Below are 13963 nucleotides of genomic sequence, written 5' to 3' on the forward strand. Positions count from 1 at the left end.
TGCTTCCTCTGGAAAGACAAAGGTATTTTTCCTCTTAGATTGATAGATATGGATGCTTAATATATTTCAATACATGGTGTTTCAGTGAGAAACACCATGTGCAAAAAGTCAGAAATGGTCACCAACACACACTGAAGTAAAGATTTTTTAAAAAAATAAGTAATACTAGGCTGGGGTGTAGCTCAGTGGCAAAGCACTTGCCTAGCAAGCATAAGGTATAAAGTATAAAAATAAAAAAATAGTAATGAAAAGATAAAACACCAGGAACAAAAAAGGTATTTAAAGTATTCATAACAGATAACTTCATTTTATTTAAAACAACACTGCATTTTTAACTATGAAGATTTGTAAAGTGAACTTGGCAATATTCTTATCATTAAAGTGTTTAGGGGGACCTTGTTTCTAAATAAAATGTAAAACAAATAGCTGGGGTTATGGCTCAATTGGTAGGCACCCCTGGGTTCAACTCCTGGTACCAAAAAATAAAAAAAAAATAAAAATAAAGCATGTTAAGGTAGAAATCATTGAATTTCTTGATGTCTTAATTATGAAACAAGGAAGGCAATTGTACTTGCCGATCTATTTCACAAGTTCACTGTCAATAACAAATATGATATTTGTAAAGCAGATCAATCTGTCCACCACTATATTTATGCTATTATTTTCTTTAAATGACACTTAGTGTAAACTGAATGACTAGTCAAACCAGACTTTAGAAAACAAAATTTCTAGAATGTGAATTAATTTAAAAGTAAATTAAATTAATTTACATTCTAGAAATTGACTAGAATGTGAATTAATTTAAAAGTAAAATAAATTATTATGCCACTTAATGCCAATGTCTTTTGGCAAAATATGTTTCAAACATTTCAAATTTGAGCCCCCAAAATTCCATCTAATATGATTAACACAAAAATCATGAAACAAGGATTTATATTGATGAAAATACAAAATAGCAATGGCCATCTCATTCTACTGTAAAATAATGTGGTGCTTTTCTGAAATAAATCTAAAATATTCTACAATCTAAACAAGTGGCACTGTGTAAATACATAAAAATAATTGATTTCCTTAAGTTGAAAATCAGCAGAATTCATGACATAACTACTTACTCTTAGCAATAGAATTTAAGACCTGTAAATGACATAGGCATCTATTTAATTAAAGCAGATAAGCCCTGCTGAAGATTTTCAGTAAATATAGATCATTTATCAACTGAGGAAAGATATGATATTTACTGTAATCATATTTTTACAAGATAATATTAGCTGAAAAAAATGAGTTTTCATAGATGTAGTTCTATGGAGGACAGATTTACATTAATTAGGAATATAATATTTATTGTCATTCCTTCCAAACTATATAAACTTAATATTTTATTTTATGAAACTGCATAAAATTACACCTACATATAAAAAAACTTATGGTGAGTAAATAGTAAAGAAAATAGTTTATTTTTTAAAACAAGTAGTGTGTAGTTATAATTTTATGCTGGTTATAAATTTAATTAAGATTTGGGATATACTGAATTAAAATATATTATAAAATCTTACTTGTTTCTTCTACACTGGCATATGACACAAATTTAAATATAAATTTACTGTGTATAGCATTTTTGTTTAGGATAGAGATTGCAATCTTGCTATAAATGCAACCTTATAGTAATAGCCAACATTTAAATATGAACATTAGTGAACTTAAAATCTGATAGTTGTGTTCATTACCAGGTTTGTTTTCAGAATTTGCCATGGCGGAGCCTTCCCATGACCATCTCTTTTGCCGTTGATCAACACGGTTAGTCCGTTCCAAAGTGCGAGAAAGAACAGCTTTGTATTTTTCCTATTTAAAATAAATGCCAACACATTTTTCTACATTCACTATATTAGTAAAATTTTGATTTGTGGTTTACAAAGCAAACCTCATCACCAAATTTCATTATCAGAAGTTAAGTTTTTATTAGATAAAAGTTTAAAATAATTGGAGACATGTTTCAGGTACCAATCAATACCAGTGCTTCTTCTGAATAGTTTCTATTTTGTTTTATGAACCCTGCATCAATGAACTGACCATGCTTTCCTCTTTGCTTATATCCTTAGGAAATTTAGAGTCAAACTTGTGGTTTATTTCTCTCTCTCTCTCTCTCTCTCTCTCTCTCTCTCTCTCTCTCTCAGTACTGGGGATTGAACCAAAGGGTGCTTAACCACTGAGCCATATCCCCAGCCCTTTTTTATTTTTAGTTTTGAGACAGGGTCTTGCCAAGTTGCTCGGGACCTTGCTAAATAGCTGAGGCTGGTTTTGAACTCAAAAGATCCTCCTGTCTCAGCCTCCTGAGCTGGAGGGATTACAGGCATGTGCTACATGCCTGGTTTGTGGTCTATTTTTAGCAATTGCAAAGACTGAGTGCTAATCATATCTTACCTACCTTAATACCTTTGTCTACCTAAATTCTCCCCTCAGCTTGATTCCCTCAATCATTACTTTCTCAACCATTAATTTTAATATCTGGTGTGGTATGTATTTTTTAAATTTCCTTAAATTTTTGTGAAATGAAACAAGAAAATAACAGCATGCATATCAGTAAATCTATGCCACAGTCATGTATTATACCCACACCTATAGCAGCTTAATTCTGGTGTCAACTAATAGTGTTCTAAAAAAGAAAAAGTGATGTCTTTGTCTTGACCTCAAACTGTGCATTAAACTAGTCAAATCACCGCTCACAATTGCCATGCTGTGGCAGAGGAGCTGCACTCCAGAAACGAGATCTTTACTCAGATATTTCTCATTTCTGTGTATAAAATACCATGTACTATACTTGAGTAAGCAAAACAACCTCAGGGCCAGAGGTTTTCTATTCTTCCTAAACAACCGTTTCATAGCAACATCATCCTTATAATGTCCCCACCATTTCTGAGGGCAAAGATAAACATGCCAGGAAAATGAAAGAGAATTTATGTAATGGCAATATTTGAAAATCACATTTTCTAACAGAAAGTCAAGTTATTCTAAATTGCTTAGAAACCCTGGAACTATAATAGACTAAAACTAGAGAAGAACCTTGCCTTATGAAAATATTTCTGATCCATAAGAATTGCATCCCACTGTTTTTAAATGTACTGACCTTCTGTGCTGTCTTTCAGGTTCCTTCTCAAATCTGTGGCTGCCCATAGCTTACATGTAGTTTCCATTTTGTGTCATATATTTCCTCTCTATACTCACCTCTCCTTCTCTACTCTTCAAAATTATATTCTCATTTCCTATAGCCAAGCCTACTTAAAGTGCCCCATGTCCCCTACTCTGTCTGGGACTCCCTCACACTAGCTCTCTGTGGTTCTCTCTTCCTTCCTGCCCCTTTGGCTATGTCTCTGGCTCCCTTTCTTTCTTTTGTTCTTTTTGTTTTGTTTCTTTTTCTTTTATGGTACCAGGGATTGAACTCAGGGGCACTTGATCACTGAGGCACATCCCCAGGCTTATTTTATATTTTATTTAGAGACAGGGTCTCAGTGAGTTGCTTAGGGCCTTACTTTTGCTGAGGCTGGCTTTGAACTCGTGATCCTCCTACCTCAGCCTCCTGTGCCACTAGGATTACAGGCATGCACTACCACACCTAGCCTTTGGCTCCCCTTTTGTCTGCAGTGTCATTTTGTTATATTCTCTTCTCTGTGTTCTGTCTTTCAGCTTTTTTTTTTTTTACTTAGATGGTCCTTTCTCTATCTCTCTCTCCTTCTCTCTCAGTCCCTGGGACTGTCTCTTCTCCAAGGACCCTCCTTCAATCTGCACACAGTTTTCTATTTTGCATTCTTTGGTTCTTGAACTGTCTTTCCGTAGTTCCTACTATTTTCTCTGGCTTTCATGAGGACATGTTTCACAGAAGACAATGGAAAGTGACAAGAAATTATGAAAGATATTATACTAAATACTGGAACATGAAACCTGCAGATCACAAACATCCAAAGAAAAAAGTTCAGGTTGGGCTGGGGATGTGGCTCAGTGGTTAAGCACCCCGGGATTCAATACCTGGTACCAAAAAATAAAAAAGAAAAGAAAAAAGAAAAAGGCTCAGATTGGGTATGGTGGTACATATCTATAATCTGAGCTACTCTGAAGGCTCAGGCAGGAGGATTGTAAGTTTGAGGCCAGCCAGGGCAACTTAGTGAGACCTTATCTCAAAATTAAAAAAGAAGTGTGGGCTGGAAATAGAGCTCAGTGGTAGAGCACACCTGGGTTCAATCCCCACTACTGAAAAAAAAAATGTTCAGTAAGGCAGAGAGGAAAAGGTAACAGACCATGGATGGGGAACAAAAGGCACAAGAAAATACTGAAGATCTCCAGATGGGGTGCAGGGCTGTGCATGAAGCACATGTGAGAGCACCTGCATCCACCAGAAAGGAGGACAAGTATGTACCACAGAGAAAGACAAAAGAAGTTTCACAGGGAGAAATGGAACCAAAGAGACAAGCAGAAAAAAAGAAATACAAAAATCAGAGCAACCGAAAATAAGGAAGGGAGATTAAAGATGCATACACACTGAGAGAATGACAGGCAGAGAGCTAGAAGATGGGGAAAAGCATGGAGACTCTAAGACAAAGAAAATAAAAAGAAAAGTGAGTGGTCTCAGGAAGAAAAAGTCAGGGTCAGAGAGTCTAAAACATATTTAGAGACACTGAATAGTCAGTGGAACAAACAGACTGTGTCACAGAGAAAATGCCAGATTCAGAAGGAGTCAAGCAGTGAAATGACCTATGAGACAAAAATTTATGATTAAAAAAAAGGAAAATCATAGAGAATGACAGGTAGCCAGATGCACAGTATAAATAACAAAAAAACAAACTGATTGCAGAGGCACACATGAGGAAGAAAGGGGGCATAAGGAAGCCACCGGCTCACACTAACATGTCACACACCAAAAAGAGCCCAGAAAGGAAGAGTGGTAGTGCCACAGACAAGAGAAAAAATGAAGAATGCTGACCATGAACCACAGGTCCATAGGGGCCAAGTCAGAAAAGGGACCGTGAAGCACAGAAGGGACAGGGACAGGGAGGGAGAGAGTAGGCATACACACAAGAGAGCCAGCGTACATGGAAGGGGAGAGAAAGTGCTTAGATTTGACTGGGGAGTCACAAATTAGAGGAGTCTAAAGAAACCATCTAGTCAGATGGGGGCAGGTCAGGGAGCTGAAGCACTGGGGTCTGTCCTCAGTCTCTAGGCAATGGGACAATAGTGAATGGTTTTCGATAATAGATAGAACTGCTCACAGCACAACCCAAATCACAGGTATCCTATGAGCCATATCCCAAAGGCAAATGGGACCTTTGTTCCTACATCTGCAAGGCTACTCCTTTCTGAGGTTAGGGTCTGAGCTCCTAGGACCTTATCAGGACAGGGCAAGAGCCTCTACTGCTGAGGGAAGGAAAAGGGAAGAAGAGAGGAAAGAGCTGGGACGGAGTCCTTTTCCACAGGGAGTAAAGCAGACAAGGGCTAAGAATAAACATATTTCAGATTCAGGCAACATATGGTATCATCTGATGAATAGGCTATAAAATTAGATACCCTTTCTTCCTCGAATTTTTGTTTTCTTTTTTCTTCTGCAGATATTCTTCGCCGCTCATCTTTTTCTTTTTGTTCTCTTAGTTTTCGTTGCTTTTCTTCCAGATGTTTTTCATATTGGAGCTTGGCCTTTCTTTCTTTTTCAAGTAGTTGTATTTCTTTACTGGCTGAAATAGTCCAAACACAATTTCAAGGTGTAAGAGCCAAGAAAAAAAATTTGTTTTCTACATTACACACAAAGAAAACAGCTAATATTACTCATTGTCTTTCTCAAAACAACATAACCTTGCTAGAAACTAAAGATTTATGGAATAAGTGGATAAAGGTGGACACTGAAGAACCATTTTTCACTGGGTGCTCATTTAACTCTGGTGATTTGGAGTGTCTGAGCCAGATGACCGTCATCCTGTCCAAATGGTAATTTCAAATTAAGGGGGTTGAGGATATAGCTCAGCAGATATAGCTCTTGCCTAGCATGCACAAGGCCCTAGGTTCCATCCCCAACACTTAAAACAAAAGCAAAAATAAAACAAATTAGCTGGGCATGGTGGCCCACACCTGTAAACCCTGGATTACAGGGACTAGCTGCTCAGGGCCTCGCTAAATTGCTGAGGCTGGCTTTGAACTAGAAATCCTCCTGCCTCGACCTCCCAAGATGCTGAGATTATAGGCATGTGCCACCACACCTGGCTTAAAATCATTTTTACTAAAATCCCATTCTGCTTGTTTTTACAGATGTTGAAGAAATGTTCATACCTTACTTTTCAGAAAATTACAGACAACAGAAACTACATCTTGAAAAATTGAATAATTTAGTCAAAGATTTTTTATCTGATTTGGTAACTGGATTTAATCCAATATAATAATCTTTTATATAACAAAAGTTATTATCTATCATATAAACACAGAGAAAAAGCAAGTAAAACCAATATGAACTTTACATAAAATTTATTCATTTTAATATAAATAAAAGTCTGAAATATACCTTCTTGTTGTCTTTTTCTTTCTTCTCTTCGCTCCTTTGCTAATTTTTGTTTTAAGTCATTTTTTAGAACAGACCCATCTATTACTTTAAAAAAAGAATACAGACATTAATATTCTATCAAATCTTAAAGATACAACACTTTGCTGTTCTTGAAGCATTAAAGAAATTATACCTGGCTTAAATGCTGATCTTATAGTTGGAGACTGACTTGAAAAAGAGCTAACTCCACTTTGATCTCGTCTTTCTTTTGCAACTGCTTGAGCGGCAGCAACTAAAATATTAGGAGATAAAGGAAAGGGATTAGATATCAAAACACAAACAGGAAATAGAGGGATCACTACAATCAATTTTATGTGATGATAAAGAACTGGGTCACTCTTCAAGGTAAAATTGTGACTGCTTAATCTGGGTCAACAATAAAGATGTACTGAATACTTATACTGTTAAACAATACCTGATTAAAGAGTTAAAAGTGTTTATTATGGATGTGCCAAAGTATTTGTGGACATAAAGACAACTGTATTGTATGTGGCAGCACAAGTTTATGGATCAATGGGGGACCAATGATTGATAGCTCTTCAAAATGTGTGAGAAGGACATTACACCAAGTAGTAGAAAAAAACTGAGCTGGCCAAGAACTGGGAAAAAACATATTTCACCATAATTTGGGAATTTAGAAACTAAGAGGTTAAAAATTTATGGATGGGCTGGGGATGTGGCTCAAGCAGTAGCGCGCTTGCCTGGCATGCGTGCGGCCCGGGTTCGATCCTCAGCACCACATACAAACAAAGATGTTGTGTCCGCCAAAAACCAAAATAAATAAATATTTTTTAAAAAAAATTTATGGATCTGAGGGTACAGTGCTCGCCTAGCACATGTGAGATGCTAGGTTAGATCCTCAGCACCACATAAAAATAAAATACAGGTTATTGTGTCCAAATACAACACACACACACACACACACACACACACACACACACACACACATATAAATTTATGGATCTGAATCTGGAAGCAGAGTATGAACAGTGAAATCCTCAGTGCTTGGGCCCAATAGAAGTACATTTGTAAGTCATCTAGAATAGAGGCTTTCTATCGTGGCTGCATACTAGAATCACCTGAGTCAATTTAAAAACTTCAGCAATGCCTAATCCAGCCCCAGGTGGGGCACAAGCATCTGCAATTGTAAAAAGCTCTATTCTCTTTCTTGTTTTCTTCTTTTTGGTGTGTGCTGGGGATTTAATCCAGGCTTTCCAGTATTCTTAGCACTCTACACCTCCAGGCCTCCCAAAGTCTATTCTAATTTACAAGGAAGGTGGAGGCAGCAGCAATGTGTAGAAGGAATTTCCAATGACATATCATTCTAGGTAGTAAAACGGTCAAGCAAAGCAATACAAATTGTGCAAAGTTGCTGACATATATCAACAGGCAGAAAAGAGAGAATAAACTTCAGTAAGGACTATGTGCAAGATTAGGAGACTGCAACTTGAGAGAAAGTAAGAAAGACTATAAAATGACACACATGAGAGTTATTATAGGGGATCTCTGAACCCTTTGATTCCATGATGGTTGTATCTAAAATACTCCACAATCCTGGACTTCTTTAGGAAGGGTATGGAGAATAACACTGAAAACTGTTTTACTCCTGTATAAAAGCACAGAAAATATGCACCTTTGAAACTGCACACAAGTCTGATTGTTAGGTATAGGAAAAATATAACAAAGATGGGCAATCAAAACAAATAAGGGAAAAGGGGGCTGAGGTTGTGGCTCAATGGCAGAACACTTGCCTGGCACATGTGAGGCACTAGGTTCAATCCTCAGCACAATATAAAATAAAGTTTTAAAAATATTAAAAATAAGGGAAAAGAGGTGCTTTCCTTGCACTTAAGCTACATGGGAGTTGTTTTACAGGGTAACCTTGAAAGTGATATCACAAATGCTGCCATAGGGATCACTATTTCAAGAGAGAAAAGGGATATTTTTTGACCCATGGACCTAACAGCTCAGATAATCTAGGACCTGGCTAAATTTGAAGATGAGACTCTTCTCCTCTTTCTTGATAATTCAACTACTGGCAATTATGTGGAGACAGTAATTTTTACAAATAGTCTATAAATTGAACCCTCCCACATACTTCCCCACTCACATTTTTGTGAACACAGTATTGTTTTTGCACATTCAATTCTCCTATTTAGAAGTCCTAAGAATTGGACTCTGAATTTTACAATTTAGCTGACCATAAGACAATTTCATTCAAAAGGTACAATTTTACCAGGTTCTAAAGATCTTTTTAAAAATTTTTAGTTGTAAATGGACATAATAACTATTTTATTTATTTTTTTAATGTGGTGTGAGGATGGAAACCAATGCCTCACACATGCTAGGCAAGCTCTCTGCCACTGAGCCACACAACCTCAGCCCATAAAAATCTTATACCACATAACCTTAGAAGTACTTGCGGTGGGATTAATGAACTAAATCATATAAAGGTTAATGTAGTAATAATATTAAACCCGATTTTTAGATCATTGTATACAAATTCCTACTGGTAAGAAATATGTTCACAAAAAAGACAGGCTTTAAAAATTATTTTAAATGTCCAGGTAATGAGAGATTATGTCCAGATTCAATTCCTTCCAGATTCACTTCATTCAACTTCACTGAATGAGAAAATTTGTTTAACATTCATTTGATGTATTAATGCATACATGTGTGTGTATGTATGTATATGTATATATATAAATATATATACATATATATGTATATATATAAATATACACATATATAGACATATAGACATATAGACATATATATATATATATATATATATATATATATATATATGTAACAGCAAGGGCAATGGATGATAGCTCAGAGCACTTGCCTAGCATATGAGGCCCTGGGGTCCATTCCCAGCCCTGAAGGGAAAAAGAAAAAGTAATGGCAAGGTACAGTAAGTATACAACACTATATTATTTCTATACTTGTTATCCCAACTCTAAACTCAAAGTAAGGGACCAAGCCACCTTTTGCCTGGAAATTGAAGAATATTACTAAAATTGAATGAGGTAAAAAAATTTAAATAGGGCTGGGGTTGTGGCTCAGTGGCAAAGTGCTTGCCTCGCACATGTGATGTGCTGGGTTCGATCCTCAGCACCACATAAAAATAAATAAACAAAATAAAGATAGTGTGTCCATCTATAACTAAAAAAATAAATAACTGAATTATGAGTCTTAATATTTATAGAACTGCCAAACCAAATAATACATATCACTTTGCAATCTACAAAGTTCATTTGTATTACTTCATTTAGCAATCCTATGAAGTACACATTTTTATATTCACCAATGAATAAACTGAAGCTAAATATAACTTTCCCAGAAAAACAGTAAGTGATAAAGCCAGGAATTAACTGTACATTAAAAAGCAACTAATTTTGAAATATTAAAGTATTAAGAAAAAACTAATAGGAACACAAATTTGCAATCAGGGAACCACACACACACAAAGGTAGATCGCAGAATTTTGCCTAAAACAGCAACAGCCAAAGTCCTAAGGATAAGTACTTTCAGAAGACACCCCCCCACACACACACACACACAAAGCCAAACCAATATCTTAAACACAATAAAAATTAGGGACAATTTTCTACCATTTAGAGGTGTCTAGAATAGAATGGCTATGTGGAAAAACAGCAAATTCCCCATTACAGTATATGGTCCAGTTGTAGAACCTGCCCAGAATTTTCTAGCTGGGATACTGACTTCTGAACTAAATTTAAGATTACTCCAGCTCTCAAATTCTATGATAATGTGGCTTTCAGTCTCAGTGGCTTTTTCTGCATTTGTTTCTTGGAATAATAATCTCTACACTGAGAAATCATGTGCAGATTTAAAAAATAAGAAGGAAAAGGTGACATGTCAGGAGCAAAGTTTCTTAAGCTCATCTGGCTGAAATATTCAAATAAACTTTATTTTAAAACAATTCTGTATAAAAGTGTGAAACATGTCTCTTGTCAATATAATACTACAACCTTAGCATAGTGCTATACAGAGAAATGTAACTCAGTAAATGTACATATACACACATTTATATAGTGTATATACATGTACATTTATATAATGTATATATTAATGCATACATGTATAAATGTATAAAATAAATATATGTAGAGTTTGCTGTGCACCTACATAAGTTATTTGTTCTATTTTAATTCATGCAGCTAGGCTCCCAGTAGGAGATGAAATTGACCTTCTAGCAAAAACATTCCATTGTCTCATTGACCCCTTCAGGAAAATGCTGACACCATGAGGGTATTTCTAGTCAAGCTAGTGATTTGTGGAAGTCTAACATGTGATGTTTTTGATTGTGAATATGAAAGGGGCAGCAAGGATGTAAACTATGCTGTAAACTAGGGTTCTAGAAGGGTTAAGGCTTTTTTGCATGATATTTTTGAAGTAGGAAATGCTGTAAATTCAGACAACTTTCCATAATTTTAAAACATTTTCCAAAACTCAATATACAAATGTTTTTAGTGGGTATACAGACAACATATTAGAACGCATGCTCTTTCCAACATATTGGAATACATGCTGGTTAATTTCAATCCTTGATAATCTACTATCAGAGGGCCTAAGGTGTCAATAAGCACTACAAGTTACTGCAAACTCTGAGTGAACCAAACCTAGACGCAGAAGGTATAGTCTTTTTTTCCCTACGGAACAATTAAAGTGTATTTCTTTCTGATATATTCTTTGGAAAGTTGATTCAAAGTCTTGTTTAGTACCATATAGCCTCCCAATCTCAATCTAAATTAACTTCTTAATTGCAAATGAAAAAAGGATTTAAAAAAAAAACACAATAAAACCGTTTTATTCACGCTCATAGCAGAGGTAATTACTGAGGACAGGCTTAAAACACCCTCCCGTGAGCAAGAAACACTCTGGCTCAGGTAGGAGCGCACTATCCCGAATCAAACAACGCACTGCCACGTTTGATTAATGTGTTTTTGTTGTTTGTTCGTTTTTTTTTTTTTTTTTTTTTTTTTTTTTTTTTTTTTTTTTTTTTAGGAGGGAAAAACTTTCTGACGATGGGATCTGTTGAGATGAAAGCACTCCTAAGTACTGCTCAGCCTAGGAACTGCAAAATGTCCCAGGAAGGTGACATCTTGTCGAAGTCATGTGCTACAGCAAGGCAAATCAGGAGGTACAGAGAGCCAAGTTTCTTCCCAACTTTAAACCCCCCACCCACAGCTCCTTCCTTCCTGGACTTTGACCAGAAGGGTGTGAACGCCTCGGGCTGGGAAAAAAACTCAAACTTTCCAAGGCTGGAAGCGCTGCCCCAGCCGCAGTGGCGGCGCGGGTGCGCGGGGTCTGGGTCTCCCGCACATCCCCGGTAGCTGAGCATCCGTTCGGCCGGTCGCACGGGTGTCCTCCGTCCTCCAACGGCGGGGCTCGGGGCCAACGGCGGAGTCCGGGGTTCCAGCTGCGCGGGCCCCACCCGCCTGGGCAGTGCCCGTTAGCTCACTCGCGCCCAGCCCGCGGGACTTTGGCCGTTGGCAGCGACAGTTTGGCCGTTGGCAGCGGGACTTCAACCACTGGCAGGTCTGGACAGTCGTTTCCCCTCCCGCCCCCTGCTCGGGACGCCCCGAGTTCCATCCCAGGGGATTCCCGCGGGGGTGAAGGAAGGACCGGACCGCGCGTGGCGACTCCGGAGAAAAGTTTTGTGGAACTCGAGCCGCCGCTCCTTCGGCCTCTAGAGCCCTGGGAAGCCCACCTCCCGTGATGGCCCGAGTTAACCTGAGAGCCAACGGCCAGCTCACCCATACGTTCTCGAAGTCCCCGCAAGGATGTGCTGCCGCTGGGGCCGGCGACAGTGTGGTCCGCCATCTTCGGAGGCGAGATGGGACCCACTGATGACTCTGGAACGGCAATGCGCAGGCGCTGCTGTAGCCTCCAAGGGGACCGCGGCCTGGACCCCGGGGGGTGGGACGGGGCGGGGCACAGACAGCCACCGCGCCGCCGTGGAACCCTCAATCTAGGCAGCGCGGCTCTTCACACATCAGGTCGCCTCACCGACTGGGCAGTGACTAATTTATCTGAAGAAACCCTCTCCTATTTTCGGGCTGTACTCCTGCGCATCCTGGGTGCTAGCTAATCAGTAGCCTACTTGTCCATCCAACATTCCTGTTCTCCTTTTTTCATCTCTACCTAGCAACGCATTAACATTCCATCCTTCCCCATCCATTCATTTAGTTAGGGTACATTTACGGAGTGCCTCCACCGAGCACTTGTATCACCAGTTTACTAGTCTTTGAACCACAAAGGCCTGAGTTGAGGGAAGAGGCCCAGGGACAGGATGGGAGGATACGTTGCTGTGAGGTGCTAGGGGCTCCATTGTGAGGACAGAATATCTTACCTGGTTGCAGACCAAATGATGACGCCATTGGGCCTCAAAGTTGAGTGAAAAATCATTGGGATATGTGTGTACCTTTAAAGTAAAACAGACCACTTATTGGCATGAATCTCCAGATTTGGAGGGAGGCTTTTGAGGTTGCAGAATATTTTTCCCATTCACAGGACAAACTAAGTTGGCTTGAAGAACATGATTTCATGGAGACTTGCTTATACAAGATGCATTCACCCCTGGCATTAATGTATTATTACTGTGTGTTATGACACATGGTTGAAAGGAAAGGGTTTATGGTTGGGGCTGCAGGAGATCCTCAAAATGGAGCAGGAGACCACTTATAGGACAGCACTTGAAGAAGCCCACTGAGTCTCAGAATGAATCAGACATCAAAATGACATGGCACGTTACTATCTTGTGTGTATATATATGATTACACAACCAATGTAAATCTACATCCTGTATAACCAGAAGAATAAGAAGTTATACTCCATATATGTATAATATGTCAAAATATATTCTACTATGATGTATAGCTAATAAGAACAAATAAAAAAACATAGAAGCTATAAAATGGAAGAAGCTAAAATACCAAACACTTATTGTTATTATGTGCCATGTACTGTTCTTTTTCTTTCTTTCTTTTCTTTTTCTTTCTTTCTTTTTTTTTTTTTTGGTACCAGGAATTGAATCCAGGGTTACTTAAACTCTAAGCACATCCCTAGCCATTTTAATATTTTATTTAGACACGGAGTCGTACTAAGTTGCTCAGGGCCTTGTTAAATTGCTAAGGCTGGCTTGGAATTTGGGATCCTCCTGTTTCAGCCTCCTGAGCCACTGGGATTACAATGTGTGCCACCACACCCAGATCCATGTACTGTTCTTACTTCACTACATGTATTAACTCATTTAGTCCCCCTCCTAACCTATGACGTATGTACCATTATCAACCTCATTTTTACATAAAGCAGAGAGATGTTAAATCTTTTGTCCAGAGTCACACATAAGTGACAAAACTG

General features: G+C 38.1%; 1 protein-coding gene across 5 annotated transcripts in view; it reads right to left on the reverse strand.

Annotated features, from left to right (window-relative positions):
- The window catches only part of MAP7D3 (MAP7 domain containing 3), a 33351-nt gene extending 19944 nt beyond the window's left edge, over positions 1-13407 (reverse strand). For 2 of the 5 annotated variants that reach the window (XM_081276615.1, XM_081276614.1), the window contains exons 1-5: positions 12358-13405; positions 6705-6803; positions 6533-6616; positions 5551-5714; positions 1725-1839 (exon numbers count right to left, since the gene is read on the reverse strand). In XM_081276615.1, coding sequence (XP_081132741.1) covers positions 1725-1839; positions 5551-5714; positions 6533-6616; positions 6705-6803; positions 12358-12424 — 529 coding nt within the window. In that variant the 5' untranslated portion in view covers positions 12425-13405. Of the gene's footprint in view, positions 1-1724; positions 1840-5550; positions 5715-6532; positions 6617-6704; positions 6804-12357 lie in introns of all 5 variants that reach the window. The other 3 variants (XM_081276618.1, XM_081276617.1, XM_081276616.1) reach the window with 3 other exon arrangements.
- Between the last annotated feature and the right edge of the window lie 556 nt (positions 13408-13963).

Source organism: Spermophilus citellus (assembly GCF_964194105.1).
Source record: "Spermophilus citellus genome assembly, chromosome: X".
Lineage (NCBI taxonomy): Eukaryota > Metazoa > Chordata > Mammalia > Rodentia > Sciuridae > Spermophilus > Spermophilus citellus.